The following is a 19,287-nucleotide window of genomic DNA, read 5'->3' as shown; positions in this document are numbered from 1 at the left end:
TTTTTAATGACATCCACCTTAACACAGATAGTGGCAAAATTTCAGTCTTAGTACTACTTGATCTCAGTGCTGCATTTGACACGGTCGACCACGACATATTACTAAACCGATTGGAAAACTGGGTAGGACTTTCTGGCTCAGTACTAAACTGGTTTGAAACCTACTTACAGAATAGGGATTACTTTGTGACAATAGGTAATTATACATCCGAGCATACAAATATGACGTGTGGAGTTCCCCAAGGCTCTATTCTGGGGCCTCTTCTGTTTAACATCTACATGCTCCCACTGGCCCAGATTATGGAGAACAACAAAATAAGTTACCATAGTTATGCGGACGACACACAAATTTACATAACCTTATCGCCAGGGGACTATAGTCCAATACAAAACTGACTAAGTGCATTGAACAAATTAACGGCTGGATGTGCCAGAACTTTCTGAAATTAAATGAAGGAAAAACTGAGGTGGTTGTTTTTGGAGCAAAAGAGGAACGATTAAAAGTCTGCGCTCAGCTTCAAACCACAATGTTAAAAACAACAGACAAAGCCAGAAATCTTGGTGTAGTCATGGACTCAGACCTGAATTTTAACAGCCACATTAAGACAATTACCAAGTCAGCCTACTATCACCTTAAGAATATATCAAGGACTTATGTGTCAACAGGATTTGGAAAAACCTGTCCATGCCTTTATCTTCAGTAGACTTGACTACTGTAACGGGGTCTTTACAGGTCTCCCTAAAAAATCAATCAGACAGCTGCAGCTGATTCAGAACGCTGCTGCTCGAGTCCTCACTAAAACCAAGAGAGTGGATCACATCACTCCAGTTCTGAAGTCTTTACACTGGCTTCCTGTGTCTTAAAGAATTGATTTCAAAGTACTTTTGCTAGTTTATAAAACACTAAAAAGGTTTAGGTCCAAAATACATTTCTGATCTGCTACTACACTATGAACCACCCAGACCTCTCCGGTCATCTGGGACAGGTCTACTTTCTGTCCCAGAGTCAGAACTAAACAGGGTGAAGCAGCTTTCAGTTTCTATGCTCCTCATATCTGGAACAAACTCCCAGAAACCTGTAGATCCGCTGCTACTCTCAGTTCTTTTAAATCAAGGCTGAAGACCTTTCTTTTGATGCTGCCTTTCTTAAATGACTGCTCATTTCTTTAAATTTCTTATGCTGCACTGTAACTTTTATTCTTGTGTTTTATGTGTTTGTTTTTTTTTAACTGTCTATTCATGTGTTTTACCGGTTTTTAATGCTTATGATTTTTAACTGTTTTTACTCGTGTTTTATCTGTTTATCTGATTTTGTGTAAAGCACTTTGAATTGCCCTGTTGCTGAAATGTGCTATACAAATAAAGCTGCCTTGCCTTGCCTTGCCTATAAATGCAGATACAAACATCCACTCGCAAAGCGTTTGAGATGCTTTGTTTTGAGAAAAAAACATGTTTCTTTGTTTATTCATCCTTTAATTTGTTTTTGTTTTTAAAAATCACACAGTTATAGAAAAATTACAAAATAGGTCTTATTCAGACACGTGGTGTATCTACAATGTGTGTAGTCTCACTCATGTCCTCTCTCTCCAGGATGAGGTACTGACAGTAATCAGGCGAGTGGACGACAACTGGGCAGAAGGCATGCTGGGAGACAAGATTGGTATCTTCCCCATTCTCTATGTGGAGGTAAACCCACAGACATTGCACTGATGCACTCACAAAACATCACATATCAGGTGATTACACAAGTTGTTGTTGAAGCAACAGCGATGTTGCAGCAGAACACCTGTATTGCAGTATTTTCATTTACCAAAAAGAAGAAAAAAAAACTCAGATATCTGCTTTCTCGTCATTCACGAGTGGAGGCTGCAAGGGTTGTATTCAGATTTTTCAGATCGGATGAATCGAAAAAGTAATATCTTAGCAACAGTATGGAGAAATAAGCAATCCATGCTCCCTGGTTTCATATATACTTGAAATGTATGGTAGGGCTACAAATAACGATTATTTTTTAATGTCGATTAATTTGTCAATTATTTTCCTGATTAATCGATTAGTTGTTTGGTCTATAAAATGTTAGAAAATGGTTAAAAATGTCAATCAGTGTTTCCCATGGTCTAAGACAGCGTGACCGAAGATATATGTATAGTTTACTGTCATAGAGGAGTAAACACACCAGAAAATATTCACATTTAAATATATGAAAAATTACTCAAATGATTAATTGATTTTCAAAGTAGTTGGCGATTTAACAGTTGACAACTAATTGATTAATCGATTAATCTTTGCAGCTCTACTAAATGGTATTCTGAGCCAGTTTTACATGTTTTGTTGTTACCAAAGGTACTGCTCCTGCTATATTCTATCATTTGTCATCATGTCTTGATACATGGTGAAAATATGGCTCTTGTCTAAATTCATTGGTAGTGGTAACTAACCATGCTACATGAAATGATGAATTCATGTGTTGCTGGTGAAATCCTCCACCTGCCACCTGTGTTGAGAAGGACACATTGAGCCTCATTCTGAGGTCAGGATGTAACAAAGGAGATGGTTATAATTTTAGTAATGTGTGTTTAAGCCCGTATTCAGTGTCAGCAGAAGTACTGTATGTAAGACCAACCACACCACTGAGGACTCTCCAAGCTGCTTTTAAATCCTTGTACTGACCTGGGTTTAGCAGAGGTTGGACACTGGCTAACTTTGGTATGAAAGGCTGAAGCCACATTTAATGTTAGACATTGTAATTGCGCTCAAATAGAAGTAGTATTTGGATTTTATATAATGGATGTGTTTGACCACTTATCTGCAGGAATACACAACCAAAACATTCAAATTGCCCCAGAAATATAAATTGCATTATCAATGCTGTTTAACACTCGGCAGAGGTGGTGTTTTCTTTAAGGGATTTCCACTCAGTAAAAGGATAAAGCCCCCCAAATACTTTACCGTCTGTCAGACCTTCATGCCTGTCAAGGGTGAAATATAGTTTACTTTAATCCTTGTGCAACTGAAAAAAGCATGCACAATTTGCCCCGCATCACATTTAAGGCTTTTAAGCCGTGGTAAAAAGCCATTGGTAGAAAGTGCAAGGATGTGTTTTTCCTTCTTTCTTGCTGTTGTGAAGGCTTCTCTTCTCTTTTCATCACCGCAAATTTGTGAACATGCAGATTCTCTCATGGCCCTCTCGAAAAAACAAAAGATGACACCTTCAAAAGCAACAGGAGTTTCAATCAAACTGGAAGTACGGATACATGTGCATGGTTGTCAAGACAATAAGACTCTCATAATGTATGGGTCCAGTGTACATGTGTAGTGCAATGTGTATTCATGAACTGTAGCTTAAAGAAATTCATTAACTTAGAGATTCAAGAGAGACTATTAGGATATTGTTTTCATATCCACATCTGTACAAACATAGATAGTCACTGTTCTGCTCATCTGTAAAGTTTATTTTTTTGCCATCCTTTAATCATACTGCCCTCTCAAAACACACTCTCGCTCACTCTGCGTTTGCAGTCTGCACGGGATTGGACTCTTGGTTACCCAATCATGTCCCTGAAATTAGCTGTTCGACCAAACAACTCTCTTAGGTGATAATGATAAAGCTGGGACAAACACACACACACACACACACACACACACACACACACACACACACACACATATACACACATACACATACACATAGGGGTTGCTATTAGATAGAGATGCATCAATAATTTAGATCTCTCCATCATCCTGACACAGCGGGGGTACAGGGGCATGTCGTGTGTGTGTGTGTGTGTGTGTGTGTGTGTGTATGTGTGTGTTTGTGTGTGTGTGTGTGTGTGTGTGTGTGTGCGCGTGTGCATGCGTGCGTGCGTGCTTGTGTGTACGCAGTGGGAGCTTAATGAGGAGTGCCCAGCTGGACTTCTGCTGATCTGTGTATATGTGTGGTGTGCGTGTGGGTGTCTCACTGGATGTAAAGTACCTCTTGTAGCTGTTGTCTGTTGAATGCAGACTGCTCGTGTTAATATTTGGCAGTCTGGATACATAGATTGGTGATGAGGAGTTTGCTAATGATAGGGATGCCACTGAAATAGTCAAAATTGCATGAGAAGTGTGTGAAGTTATTGGCAGTCACTACATTTGAAGTGGGTGGTGTTTTGTTTCACAGTATCGTATCATAGCGTACCGTGACAAAAATAGTGATGGGTTGAATGAATATAAACCAGGAAGTCCTGTTTGAGTAATGCATCTGAGAGTTTTAAGTCTTATCAGAGTCCAAAACACTGCACAGAGGTTTATAATTCTATGATGAAAAATGTACAACTCTCAAACATTATTACAGTGACATCCCTTTATCTTTTTGTAGCAAAGGTTGTGTCAAGTACAACTTTTTTGCCATTACTGCATTACTTTGTTCAAGCGTTCTGCATCGGGCCCCCTGCTGTGCCAACACAGTGGTCTCATTGAAGTGAAAGGCTGCAGCATTTGACACAAAGCTGACACAAAGCAGTCTGAACACCTTAGTTTGGGCTATTCAAATGTGATAAAAACACATAAAACTTGCCGAGCTGGGTATTGGTCTAACCTTATGATACTGATACAATATCTGTATTCTGATACCAATTGTCAAAATAATGAATTAATTAGATAACTTCTTTAAATGAGTACTAGTCTCGCTGCACAAGTTACCATTCTGGTATAGGTGGAAAAACTGCTCTGGTTAGTGACAATCACAATGGTCTTGGGCAGCACTACACCCTGTATGCAGAAACAGTGCCCTTGTACAGTAGATAGTGGAGATAGTGCAAGGGAAAAAGAATGCCTAACCTCTCACGTGACGCATGGCACTGTACATCTGGTAAGTCAGACTAACTTTACAAAAAAATATATTTTTTTCAAAACTATTAAACTGTCAGTAATTCAATACAGTAGCTAGTTTAGTGTAGGTTTCCTTTGGGTTCTGGTGGGTGTATTTGTATCTTGATGAGGAAACGTTGTGGGTGGTTTGTTGAGTTTATATGCACCTGGAGTGGATTTAGGTTGTTATAAATATACTATCCCAGACTCGACTTTGGGTGGGTGTGCTGAGTGGGTTGGATTGTGTTGTATAAGTATAGAAACACTGTTGTAGGTTCAGGTGGATGTGATGTCAGCTTAAATAAGTTTGAATTGAGTGTGGATGGGTTTGGGCTGATATGAGGTGGATTCACGCAAATTTGTGAACAGGTTTGGCATGAGTTTGGCACTTCACCTCTGTCTGTTTCTTTTTCTTTCCATTCCCTGTTTCACTTTATGCATCCTCCTGTCTGTGCAGCAGGAGGGAGATTGTGTGTGTGTGTGTGTGTGTGGTGTGTGTGTGTGTGGGTGTGTGTGTGTGGTGTGTGTGTGTGTGTGTGTGTGTGTGCAATCATGCATGATAATGCATGCATCTTGCTGGCTTACCTTTTTCGCAGTGCAGGTAACAGCTCAGCAGCCTGAGTCTCAGTATTACCTGGAGAGAGCACCCACCCTCAAAAAGACACAGAGTACAGAAAGTACACTTAGCTTGACACATAACCTTGGAGATTTCATTCAGCCAAAATCAAGTGAAGAATTCTCTCTCTGTCTCTCTCACTCACACACACACAGACACACACACACACACACACACACACACACACACACGAGTTCTTTGTCGTTATGGTGCCCAGTCATGCTGCAGTACAAGTAGGAGATAAAGGAGTGTGTGCGTGTGCGTGTGCGTGTGCGTGTGCGTGTGTGTGTGCGTGTGTGTGTGCGTGTGTGTGTGTGTGTGTGTGTGTGTGTGTGTGCGTGCGTGCCCATGTGTGTGTGTGTGTTTACTTATGAAAACAAACTGAGTTGTATCTGCAGCATCAATCCATCATGCATATTTGCATATGATTTGGCTTTGATTAGCATATCTATTAATATGGAACATCACCAACACGGAGCCCAGACGGGTCGGTCCTGTACACACTTGCTCTATCTCTCTCTCTCTTTTCAAACACACACGCAGATAAATAAATTCTCGACTTTATCTCCAGGGATTGTATAGTAAGTTGAGGTTATACTAAGCAGACATGATGGCGATGTAAGTATGTTAATGGATGGAGGCTGAAGATGTTATTTGTTAATGTTAGTTTATTTTTCCTTGTTTCACATTGGTCTCCGTGTGCGTGTGTGCGTGCGTGCATGATTTTGGTACCTCTATATGTATGCCTTTATGATCCAAGAACCAAGAATTAAAGTCATTAAACACATGTACTGTAGGTGTAATACTTACTAAACATGTTTGCTTCTACACTATGTAACACGTTGCAGCATTTTACCACCTAAGGTTTTGTATTTGCATGTATTGTAAAGGTTGGCTCCAGCCATAATATCATTTAGTTCCAAACAGTTACGTTAAGTTTCTGTTTCTTTTAACAATTATTTCAATTTAGCAGTGTCACTCTGCCCAAATGATGCTCTAGAACAAATCTGAGCAAGCTTTACAGACTTTTCTTGAGCTCACAAACCCCATCCCCAGAGACTGAGAACCTAAAGAAGAACACATAACGAAAAGAATGTCTTGACACCACACCAAATGGTAATGCTGAATGAGGCAGGGGAGGTGAAGGGAGTTACATTGCAAGCAATAGGTAGTGTGGGAACACTAAGAAGCAGTGTGAGTGTTGGAGTGAGTAAATTTAATGAGCACCACCCTGCTTCTGTGCCTAAACCACAGTGACGCTCCATATTTATCAAACACACCGACTGTTTTTCCATTTACAACCAAGATGTACTCGCAGCCACAGGGCAGAAAACACATTGTCATGATATATCTTGTGAGAGCTTTTCCAGTGTCAATAAAATATTGCAACATGCTGCTTAACAAAATGTGTGTGCTATTTTATAGTACTCTGATAAACAAGTGTCAGCTCTAGCAAGCGTATATGACACATGTACTACAGTGCGAAATGGCAGCTAAGCAGTGATAGAACTGACCAGGACTACACTGGCAATGCATTTTATGTTGCAGGTGGTGAGAAATGAGCAGCATTGCAGACCACAAATGAGCAGCATCGATTAAGAACAAAGAGGTCCCTTCCCCCTAAATACAATATGCCAGACACATTTTAGATGATGATGCTCAAATAATTAGAACAATATAACAAACTGTGTCAGTACTGGAATTGATTCATTTAAATGATGGATCTGATGCTGGGGAACATGATGATAACATGATTTTTCTTTTTTCTTTCTTTTTTGGGGGGCATTTTTAGGCCTTTATTTGACAGTACATCTGAAGAAATGAAAGGGAAGGGAGAAGGGGCAATGACATGCAACAAAAGGACGCAGGTCGGATTCGAACGCTGCGTCGAGGAGTTAACCAACTGAGCTATCTGTACCCCCTCGATTTTTATTTTTTACTCAAAATAATGAGCTGAGTGCCCGGATCACTCAGTTGATAGAGCGGGCGCCCATAAATAGAGGTGAACACCTCGACGCAGTGGCTGTGGTTTTGACTCCGTCCTGCGGCCCTTTGCTGTATGTCATTCCTCCCGTTCTCTCCCCTTTCCTTTCTTCAGCTATCCTGTCAATAAAGGCCTAAAAATGTCCCAAAAAATAACCTTTAAAAAAAAAAAATCATTGTTCACTGATTTCAGACTGAAACTCTAAATGGCAAGACATACACTTATACTGTTCAGCAAAGCTTTGGTATAGAGTCCAAAAAACATTGCACTTCTTGTTAAAAACAACCAAAAACATGCAGTGGTACCATAAACCAGGTGTTTATTCTTCAACAGTTGCCGATAATAAAACAAACAAAAAAGAAACATCCACCACATTATTAAAATCCAGAGCTGTGACCAGGCCACTTGATACACACAGCTTATTATGTACTCTGCGCTAAAAGGAATGTTTACTTCTTGCATTTATTGGGTAATACTAAAAGTAAACTGCTCGAGCAATCGCCTAGTCTTGACATGCAATAATAATTGCTAAGGATAAAATGCAAGCTAAAAGCTTAATTCCATTGTGGTCCTCATTGAAAAAAGTTGAAAAAGGCATATCTTCAAGTCACCAGCCCATTACTTTTGTGTAAGGGACCAGATTTCTCAGACTAAATCCGGGGACCCTTTTCAGCTCAGATTTACCTCCAAAACACGTCATGTTTTTATTTTAGTAAAACTTAAACGGGGACACTAAACCTAGAGCTGTCCCCCCCCCCCCCCAGGTCTGATCCTAGACCCCCCCCCCCCCGATGCTACTTCATACTCCACTACACCTCAGAGGGGATGTTTCAATATAAAAAGTCCTAATATTTCAAGATAAAAAGTCCTAATATTTCAAGATAAAAAGTCTTAATATTTCAAAATAGAAAGTCTTAATATTTCAAGATAAAAAGTCTTAATATTTCAAGAAAGAAAGTCTTAATATTTCAAGAAGGAAAGTCCTAATATTTCAAGATAGAAAGTCTTAATATTTCAAGATAAAAAGTTTTAATATTTCAAGATAGAAAGTCTTAATATTTCAAGATAAAAAGTCTTAATATTTCAAGTTAGAAAGTCCTAATATTTCAAGATAGAAAGTCTCAATATTTCAAGATAGAAAGTCTCAATATTTCAAGATAGAAAGTCTCAATATTTCTTATTGTTGTAATGTTTACTGAACTACTGACAGCTTTTGCTTTATTGCTCAAGGCTTGTTTCTGCAACAGCTCATTGAGAATCAGATACAACAAAAACTACTGAGGACATATTTTCCTTTGACATTGATGCAGTATTAAACGAGATCGCTGCAATGGAAGTTAATAGGATAATTGTCCAGCTTGTATTTACGTTCATAAAAGTGCTTGTTTTGCTGCTGACAGACTCACATTAATATTCTAAGTGTCTGACACCATTATGGAAAGGATTTCTAAGGAGGTCGACCTTTCTGTTAAAGATTAAGATCCTTTTTTAAAACATAAAAGTCCGCGAAATTGCGTTCACTAAACCCACCAGACTCCATGTAAATAACCAGTGATTTTAGCATCGTAAAACCCGGTTTTCTAAAACATCTCTGAGCTTGTCTGGAGCGACTATCGGCTCCATTTTGTCAGTGTTTTCTTTCTTTCATTCCAATTTCGGGTCTGTCAGTCACAGTGAAAACCGGGGACATTTCCGGGGACAGATCCAGCCGGGGACAGATCGCCAAAATCGGGGACTGTCCCCGGAAACCGGGGACGTCTGGTCACCCTACTTTTGTGGGATGTGCAGTGTGTTGCACAAACCCTTGTTGCTGGCTCCTCAAGCTTTCAGTCATTTTGTTTTGAATTGTGCATCATAGTCTGTGCATATAAAAAAAATCTATCTATAAAGAAAAGTAAATAGAATATTAAATCTGAAAGCTTTTTATCAACAAAATAAAAATGCAAAGACATTAAGTTTGCTGTATTATTAGCAAATAATTATTATTATTAAAGAATTATGGAAATGGAAAAAGAAAGCTTAGTGGTGGTGACTACATTTAACAAAACATTTAGTTGATTTTAAGAGTGTTAAGCACTTTCATCCTTAAATTCTTACAAGTAAACTAACATGGAGTAGCCTCAAATGCTGCTCTTTCCTGTTGTATGAAAAGAAGTTAACTAGGAATTGTTTTATAGCTTTTATAAATAACCTTTAATATATCAGATTATACCCAAGAATAAAGAAAAATTAAACTAAAGTAAGAAGTAAGAAAGAACAATCCTGATGAAAAAAGGGATGCTAAGTTGTTTTATGTGTGGGAGTATGTGTGTATTTGACCGTGACATCCAATACAGTGAGAGTGTGTGTTACACAAAGAGAGTCTCACTGGACCAATGATGATTGTTGTGCTGCTGGTTTCTGGAAAGCTGCCAACACGAACAAGTGAGGAAAGGTTTCACAAACACGTGTGTTCTTGTGTGTGCTCGAGTTGTTATGCATGTGAATCACTGAGAACTGAAATCTAACACCTGATCTTCTCCTCTCTTCCCTCTTGTCCTCCCCTTTCTTTCCTTTTTTTGATCTGTCAACCACCTGCTTCTCCTCCTCCTCATCTCCTCTCAGTTAAATGAAACAGCCAAGCAGTTGATGGAGATCGACAAGCCCACGCCAACTAACGTTCCAGGTCCGAGCTCTGAGCCGACCCCGTTGGGCCCCTGCTCACCTGGTCCCTCCCCCAGTGCCTCCCCGTCCAATGGAAATGGCTCTGGTCATAGAAGAGGTGAAGGGAAGAAAAACGCCAAGAAAAGGCATTCATTCTCTGCGCTGTCTGTCAGCCAGAGGGCCGCCCAGCTCAACAACAGACACAGTATGGAGATCTCCCACCCAGTCCTCATCAGCTCCTCTGACCCCAGAGCTGCTGCACGCATCCAGGTACACACACACACACACAGCTCTACATACACACTGTCATTAGTGTAGTATGTAGCAGTGTGATAATCAGATTCTTTAGTTGAGTAAAAACTTTTGCCGTATTTGTTATGATGGGTGACTCCTTTTGTTATTACAATATTTGGTTATTGTTGACCAACCAATTGTTGCCAATATCAGTATTTTAGAGTGTAGAGAATGTAGTATCATTATTTCGAAGCAACCTTAAACATGTCTTAGACATTTTGTGCTGCAATTTCTGATTACATACCAGCCAACCAATATAAACAGTATCTGCATAAACTATTATCGGTTAATATATCAGCCCAGCTTATTGGGCAGGTTCTAAGCATATATATATATATATATATATATATATATATATATATATATATATATATATATATATATATGAAGTCTGTGTACGTTATCTCTAGTGCTACCCCGAACTGGCTATGTACTCGAGTTTTCTACTATATATATATATATGTGTGCTGTCAAACAATTAAAATATTTAATGTCATAGTTAAGTTTGCAATCGTAGTTAATGTCACATTTTTATTTATTCTAAATGTCTCTTGATTTATTTTTGTCTCCTTTGTGTTCTTTTTTTTGTCCTTTTAATGCTCTTATCAACATGGAAAAGTGGATCAGCTTGCTTTGTACAAAGGTTTTTTTACAATAATTGACAACTTTGGCGTATAGCCTAGTGTTCTCACACAATGTAACACTGTCCATCAATAAAAGGGTGATTAAAATACTTTGACGAGTGGGGGAGAATTCACATCAGCTGTGTGCTTGACCATCAAGTGGTATTTTAGACTGGACGTGCTGGGATGATAGCTCAGTTCAAACACACAGATCAATTTGGTCTTGTCAATGGAACCATTTGGCAACTTTTAAAAAGTAAACTTTCCATTCAGAATCTCATTGAAGAAGTAACTAATTACTTTTAAAAGTGCCCAACACTGCCTATGAGACTAACATTATTACTCTTTTTGATAGCTGGAGACTGGAGATGCAATGCTTTTACATGTATTGCCTCTAGTGGCATTTACACCTGGGCTAAATGTAATGTAATACTCAGGACACATACTGAAAACCTGAAATACTGTTGGCACAAATTGCAAGTAATGTTTTACTTTAAATGGAAAGCACACAAATTTTATGTGTGTATCTCTCTCTGTGTCTGCAGGATGCATCTCACCCGGGTGCCTCTCCTTCCTCGGCAGGGGTGCTGGTTCCTCCCAAAGTGGCATCCATAACCTCTGAGCTGCTGGCCCATGCCAAGGTGCAGCTGCCACTCAACATGTGAGTACACCTCAGGGTGCTGTCAACTCACCCACCAGTTTTTTAGTCCCTCCTTCCTTATAGGTTTTCGTACAGAGTAGATATGTGCCTGAGATCCAAGCAGGGTTTCAGAACCGGCTTCCTGGCAACCTTACAAATATTTCCTCTTTTGTGCCCAGAGTTATTGGCTATGTTCCAGCACCTCTGCAACCACATTTACTCCTCCACTGGTTAAGGATCAAATCCCCCTCAGAAAGGAACACTACAGTCACACACACCATTGCCTCAGTTATGTGATGCTTACATCAGTGTTTCATAAGGCTTTCAACAGCCATAGCTTACACTATGCATTTTATTGTACAGCCTGTTATGTGCTTTCATAGATATGAATGTTCTTCACCTATTGTTATTACTATTTTCTTAAAAAATGAACATGTTCATTATATATATATATATATATATATATATATATATATATATATATATATATATATATATATATATATATATATATAAACCCTCTAGGCCATTGGTTCTCAAAGTGGGGTACAGGGGTACTTGAGGCGGTTTTACAGGGTTCATCAGCAAAACAGTAACTCATTTTTTTCCACTAAATCCATCCATAAGTAACACATTGAAAGATTATTAATATTGGTCATGGGTTTCTTACACTTTCTCTAATTAAACAGAAAGAATCTAAAAGCAAAAATCCTATCAGATTGCGAACCCTGGCACAATGTCTTGTCAAATGGGGATCCGTGGTCTAATTTGTGTCAGTTTTGGGGTCCTTGACGTGAAAAAGGTTAGGAAGCACTGCTCAAGGCTACCAAGGTACTCTGGCAGGAAGCATTCTTATTTTTACCTTTTCCGTCTAATTTTTCCAAAATCATTTAGACACATATACATATGACAATAGATGGGTAATATGACTCAGTATGAGTACTTAAGACAAACAGTAGGCATACATTGCTATTGACTATTAATTTTTAATCACAGGTTGATTATTTTGCTGATAGATAAAGAGCGAAAAGCACCTGACACACTTACAAGCACAATTAAATTATTTTGGAAATGTAACCACACTAGTCACATCCAGATGTATGGTGAGGCACCAACGCTGAGTAAGACTGTTCTATAATTTACCTCGTAATTTATCTACCAGGTAACTGCCAAAAAGATATGGGTATGTTCAAGGTGAGTGTGTGTTTGTGATCTCGTACTTCTACTTTTGTGCAGACCAATTTGAGTTTTTTTTGGGATATTTTTGGAAAGTGAGAACATTTGGCCAGTACTCGCTTCTTCCAAGGATAGTGTGTGCGTGCGTGTGTGCGTGCGTGCGTGCGTGCGTGTGTGTGCATGTGTGTGTGGTGTTTTTTACCAGTAACTGGTGTCCTGATGTGAGTCAAATCCCGCATGGTCCGCTTCAATGAAATCACCTTCGAAGTAGCACCACATACACACAGACTTTAACACGCACATAGACATAACACACACACACACACACACACACACGTCCGGAGTAGGTTTGTTCTACTGATGAGGTCGGACGTTTCCATCTTGGCCTGGCAACTATTCCTGTTGCCATGGGGAGACGGGAGACGATTCCCACATCTGTTACCATGGCAACGGGGAGGCAGCGCATATAGGGCTTGTTTACTCTGTGGTCTTATCGTCTGCTGGCGGAGTCTGGCACTACATACTACGAATGTCACTCAGCATCAGGACCAGAAACTTATTTACATGTATATGTTAACGCAGATGCCATACAGAATGCTTAACACATAAACGTAGTCACATATAGAGTAGAAGAGAAGTACTACATTCATCAGCATACCTGTCAGTAGGCAGGTAAACAAGGACATATTATTTACCCATTCACAGGATAGTTTACCATTTAGGCGGGGAAACTCATTCAGGCAGCTTCTTCTGGTCACGTTACTACCTCTGAAAGAAATTATTTGAATTCTCCTTCAGAATTTAATAAATCCCAGTCTACACTGCAACATTAAACGGTCATACATCTTGGATTTCTTATTAATCACCGTCTTCTGATTCTCTAATAGTCCATGTGTTATAGTTCCCCGTTTATTGCAAGTTATTATATCCCAAGAAACCTTTTATTCTGGTTAACATGCTAGTACAGTATGAATTAGTTAAAATTTTTGGGAAATTGGTAAGTCAAGATTTGATTAAAAATTGATACTGTAAAAGAGAATGTAAACTCAATCAGATAACTTAATAAAGGCAAAAACAATACAATAATATGGTTTGATGGTCTATTGTTTTAGAAAGTGTAATGGGAAAATTACTTTTAAGCATGATTTCAGATCCTATGCATGTGTTGATTATTCACATAATTATTCACAATGCTTTTCAGGGTTTTTGACTTTTGAATCTCTCTTTGTGTGTCCTTCCTGAAGGAGAAGACGATCGTTTGTCTTTGCATTTTTCCTCCAAGGACAAATGCCACAAAGTCTAACAGAAACAGTTGTCCAGATCTGTGTTTATCGTAGCAGGTCCCAGGTCGAGACCATAGCTTATCCAAAGAGACAAGATGTTCTTTTTTCAGCTAAGATAGAATGACCGGTAAAGAAACTTGACACACAAAAGGCAGATTCAGAAAGATGTAAAAGCTCCAACTTGTCTGCCTGGGAAGATTCATTGTTTTATTACAATTAGACTGTTTTTCAGTTGATTCAGTTTGCAGCCTGTCTTTATTTTGTTTCAACAAAGTCTCACTTCCAACAAATTCCTCTCTCGCTGTACAAGAAACTTCCATGATAAAAGTAATCCTGATTTACATAAATAATATTAAACTGATAGTCTTACCTCACTTAAGGAAAACATCAAAATTACATTTTGTTTTTGCTGTTTGAATGGAATTTATTTTAAATACTAAAGGAGACCAATTACTGATATCTGACAAGCACTCATATTTACAGTTGCCACCAACAGTAACAGTTGCTTTCCGTCTCTGGGGAAATGCATGGTATATGGTGGGAGGACCAACCTCCACAGATACTGTCTTTGAGCTGACAAAGATCCTATTGTAGATCAAAATGTGGTTTGATAGTTTTATAAAGGAGTTAGTGGAGCATCAACAGTTTGCAGGCACTTATCTTTCGATCCTCTGCACTGTACATCTTAGTTAAACAAGTAAAAGTAAGATGTGTAAAATATACGCTTTTTAAATAATAAGGGTGAAAAAATCTTGAAATCCCATAAGAAAATGTTAACTTGTTCTGATAACTAAAAGAGGAAAGTGTCATAAGAGTCATTTTCTTGAAACCAGAGGATTTTTTGGAGATATTTTGCCTCTTAAAAAGTAAAAGAGCATTGAAATGTGGTATGCTCTCCTCCCTTTGTAATGTACTGACACGCATTTCTACTTTTCTGTTTTGCTTGATTTGCTAATAGTCATTCATTTGTTAATTTATTTGCATTTGTAATAGCTTTACTTTTACTTTGCATAAAACATGCGCAGGTAGATAAATGGTGTTAAGTGAACAGTTTCTGGAGATGTCCTGCTGACTTATAATGATTTATCTTTGTGTCTGTCGCCTTTGCGCCACAGATATCTGGCTTTATACGCCTACAAGCCCCAGAAGGCTGATGAACTGGAACTCAGGAAAGGGGAGATGTATCGGGTGACAGAGAAGTGTCAAGACGGGTGGTTCAAAGGCACCTCACTGAGAACCGCTGCCTCTGGTGTCTTCCCAGGAAACTATGTCACTCCCGTGTCCAGGTCAGTTGTGGTCCTACAGCTTTCCAAACAACTATGTCATTGCAGCATCCAGATAATAACTAGTCATATTGGTGATGTGCAGTTATAGCACAGTATTTCACTTAATTTAGTAAAGGGACAACTACCACATGTTCTTTCCTCTGCAACATAACCAATCCGAACCTGTCGCAATTGTAATGTAACTTGAATGTGACCTTTAGCTACCTCATTCAGGTGATAGTGGGCTGATGGGTTGGTAGCGGTGGTCAGGGACCTTCTTCTCTTTTTGCACTGAAGCCAGTGATGTCTTAAGCAGTTATTTTCACTTGCATTTTTTAAACAGCTGATATTTCAAACCTTTGCTCCATTTATTATTCAGTGCATTTGGTTTGGTCAGCAATGTAGTACAATCAGACTGAGACCCCTAATTTTGTTCTCACACAATGGCAGTGGTAGCAAAGTCATTGTAATTTGCATTGTAATTTTTCACGGTAATTTCCTGGCTCCAACTGAACCCAATTACAGGTCAGGCTGAGCAGTGCAATTTTTCTACTTGTTATGGTATGTAATTGCACTTCCTTTTGTCACAAAGACACGCCCAAAAAGCAATGTTTTTGGGCTTGAGTTGGTGAAGGCACACTATGGGAATACTGTATTCCTTGTGTTAAAAAAATATTCTTCCTGTTTCAGCCTCTGCTGAATCTATCTTCACTGTTTTGACGTTTGAACTAGGAAAATAATAGTGATACCTGAGATATTTCCAATTTGATTTAAATACAATGTAACATGCAAAACAGCACTCAGTTGATACTGACTTCTAATGTTGGGCTACCACATATTTAGTGTTGATCATTATCATTATGTTAATAATTATCATTATCATCATCATCGTTACTTTTGGTATCCTAAACACTCATAGCTGTTACTTCCAAATAAAACAGAAAAATTAGTGTGCTGAAATCATATTTGGCAATTTAATTATCCTCATTATTCCTGTATGTGTGAAAACATTTGCAGTGGCAGTTCATCTAATCTGTATTCTGCTCTGAAGAAAGAAAGAAAGAAAGAAAGAAAGAAAGAAAGAAAGAAAGAAAAAGAAAGAAAATGAAAACAAAGGAGAATTTGAATAATAGAACGTGAAAGAAAATAGAATAGAAATGCATAAATGAGCACAACAATGAGAAGATGAAAAGAAACATATGGTACTGTAGGATAGACAGAAAGGATGGGTACAGGGAAAGAGAAAAAGACTGAATATGGTGGAGAAAGAGAAAGTGAGGAAGAAAGCTGGGAAGAAATTGAAAAAGAAGATAGTAATAGAAAGCAACAGAATGAGGACCAAGAAAGAGAAAATGATACAAAGAGATGAAATGGCTGCAAAAACAGCAGGTGTCCCTCTTTACTGGATATGAATGGCTGCTTCACATTCTGCAGTTATGCAATCTAAGCTACGCGAGAGAGAGAGAGACAGAGAGAAAGAGAAAGAGAGAGCGAGAGAGAAGCAAGACAGGCGAGTAATCAAATGAGAGGCAATTTGTTATTTTAATGCAAGCATACTCTCTCTTTCTCTCTCCTATCCCCCATCTTACCTTTCCCCCCTCCTTTGTCTGCAGTGCAGCTCAGAAATTTTTCAAAATGATAATGAGAGGCTGCCAAAGATGCCCACAAATACACACACACACACACACACACACACACACCACACACATGCACACATACATACATTGTAGAGTTAGACCAATGTACAGGCTGCACAAATAGGCATGCCATTTGTTTTGAAATGCAGTTTGAATATTAACTTATTTGTTGTGGGATGTATTATCATGATTGATATAAACATACAGTGTTTGATTCCATTCCATTCCATCATTGTCCATGTAAGAATTCATGAATGTGTTTGGATTATTGTTATCCTGGATTCATATGAGATTTGGAATGTGTCAAATCGGCATACATGCTGCTTCATGAGGATTTTCCACTCTGGCACAAATCCAGTTTTGGTTTAATAGAATTGTTAATAATAAAAAGTCTTAAAAGTTATTGATCTCTCACACAATAAGCAGTGCATGTGTTGTCCATAGAGCATCTCAAATCAAAGAATCTGTGAATAACTTTGCTGTTTCTATTGGTACATACACGCAGAAAGCCATAACTCTATATGTGTTTGACGGGAAGTCGATAGGCGGCCATAAGAGTGTGAATACCGCCGAGTCAATAATGTTCACCTCACTGTTCTGCCATTCAGCACTCTGCAGAGAGAAACTTGAGCAGCCTGCAGCTCCATAGATGTTACAATAGGACGTTAAGTAGTGCTGATCATTAGATAGCAGTGATGGGAATAACGGCGTTATAAAATAACAGCGTTACTTTTTTCAGTAACGGGTAATCTAATTGATGACTCATTCCATCTTAATAACGCCGTTACATTACTGCCAAAAAACGCAGCGCGTTACTCTAATTGACGCTGTTTTTCTCATCAGACCAACTAGATCTCTGAGCCGAGAGGCAAAGACTTTATTTCTTCTTTGGTTAGTGGGCCGTGCACGAGACAAGCGCATAGATGCTGATGATTGGCTGAGGTTGAGTAAAATTTCATGATAGACCACTCAGAGGTAGAGTTGGGCGGGTGTTCGAAAGCACGCATAGTCGGACACACAACGAACAACACAAGCAAGTCAGTCAACAAGAGACAGGTATGACATTATGAAATCAAGGGGGGGGTAACTTTTCTTGCAAAAGATTGCCCACCGTGGTCAGAAAACATAGGGGAGACACTTTGTTTCTCTCACTATGACTCTAGAGTGGCTACTCGCTCCGAAGCTACACACACACACACACACACACACACACACACATACACGCACACAAGAGTGTATATATTTTGTATGTTTGTATTAAGTGTCCCTTTCATTATAATATTCAGATTTCACATAATTAATTGTTCCATTAAAGAGGGGTGGATGTGAGGTCAAATTTGAGCAATTAAAAATGTACTTGAAAGTAACGCATTAGTTACTTTCTAAAGTAATTAGTTACTTTTACAGTTTGTAACTAAGTATCTAATTTCGTTACTTTTTGGAAGAAGTAACTAGTAACTGTAACTAATTACTTTTCAAAAGAAACTTGCCCAACACGGTTAGATAGTAGAACTGAAATCACTCACTTTGACCGAGGATAATAGTGCTGTTTGCACTTCCTGTTCTGCTATTATGGACAAAACTCTATTAAAATTTGTATTACACAAAAGCCATGTTAGCGGCTCTGTCAGGCTCAGGCACAGCTTTGCTTTAAGCTGAATGCTAACATTAGCATGCTAAAACCACAAGGGAGTATAGTGGTTACAATGTTCACTTATGTAATTTAAGTGAAATCTAGCTTGTTAACATGCTAACAGTTGCTAATTTGCACTAAACACAAAGTGCAGCTGAGGCTGATGAAAATGTCATTAGTGTTGCAGGAATTTAGTTTAGGAAAGTTTCAAAATTTGAATTCTTGATAGCGCTAGATTAAAGTTGAAGTTCAACAAAGTTATTACAATTAACCCTTATTTGCACATGAGTGTCGGCACCAAATTTCATGGCAATACATCAAATAGTTCACTCTGGACCAAAATGTGGTGGGGAAGACAGACATTGCCATCCATAGAGTGACACTGGTATCACAGAAAGACCCCTGTTTCTAAAGCAATAGCCTTTTTGTTATCATATAACTTAAATCATAATTATAAATCATAAAAAAATATCTTTCAAGTGGCTATTGGCAACTTTCAGTTTGTGTTGATTTCAGCGGTCCCCTTGGACAAAGCGGGAGGGTTTTTACCACTCAGGTCTAGGAGTTAGCGTCACGGAGAAGTCATATGGTTAAAATGAATGTTTTTCTCTCACAGAAAATCATTAATTTACGATAAGAGATAACG

The 19,287-nt window shown here is 38.6% G+C and overlaps 1 protein-coding gene across 3 annotated transcripts in view; it reads left to right on the top strand.

The window, feature by feature from the left end:
* LOC116697561 (E3 ubiquitin-protein ligase SH3RF3) overlaps nucleotides 1–19,287 on the top strand; it is a 99,044-nt gene that overhangs the window by 62,752 nt on the left and 17,005 nt on the right. For 2 of the 3 annotated variants that reach the window (XM_032528847.1, XM_032528846.1), the window contains exons 3-6: nucleotides 1,590–1,685; nucleotides 10,052–10,360; nucleotides 11,553–11,668; nucleotides 15,222–15,392. In XM_032528847.1, the coding sequence (XP_032384738.1) occupies nucleotides 1,590–1,685; nucleotides 10,052–10,360; nucleotides 11,553–11,668; nucleotides 15,222–15,392 (692 nt within the window). The remainder of the gene's footprint in view (nucleotides 1–1,589; nucleotides 1,686–10,051; nucleotides 10,361–11,552; nucleotides 11,669–15,221; nucleotides 15,393–19,287) is intronic. The other variant, XM_032528848.1, reaches the window with a different exon arrangement.

Source organism: Etheostoma spectabile, chromosome 11 (genome assembly GCF_008692095.1).
Source record: "Etheostoma spectabile isolate EspeVRDwgs_2016 chromosome 11, UIUC_Espe_1.0, whole genome shotgun sequence".
Classification (NCBI taxonomy): Eukaryota; Metazoa; Chordata; class Actinopteri; order Perciformes; family Percidae; genus Etheostoma; species Etheostoma spectabile.
The sequence above is the reverse complement of the archived record's forward strand: the minus strand, read 5'-3'. Positions and strand labels throughout refer to the sequence as shown.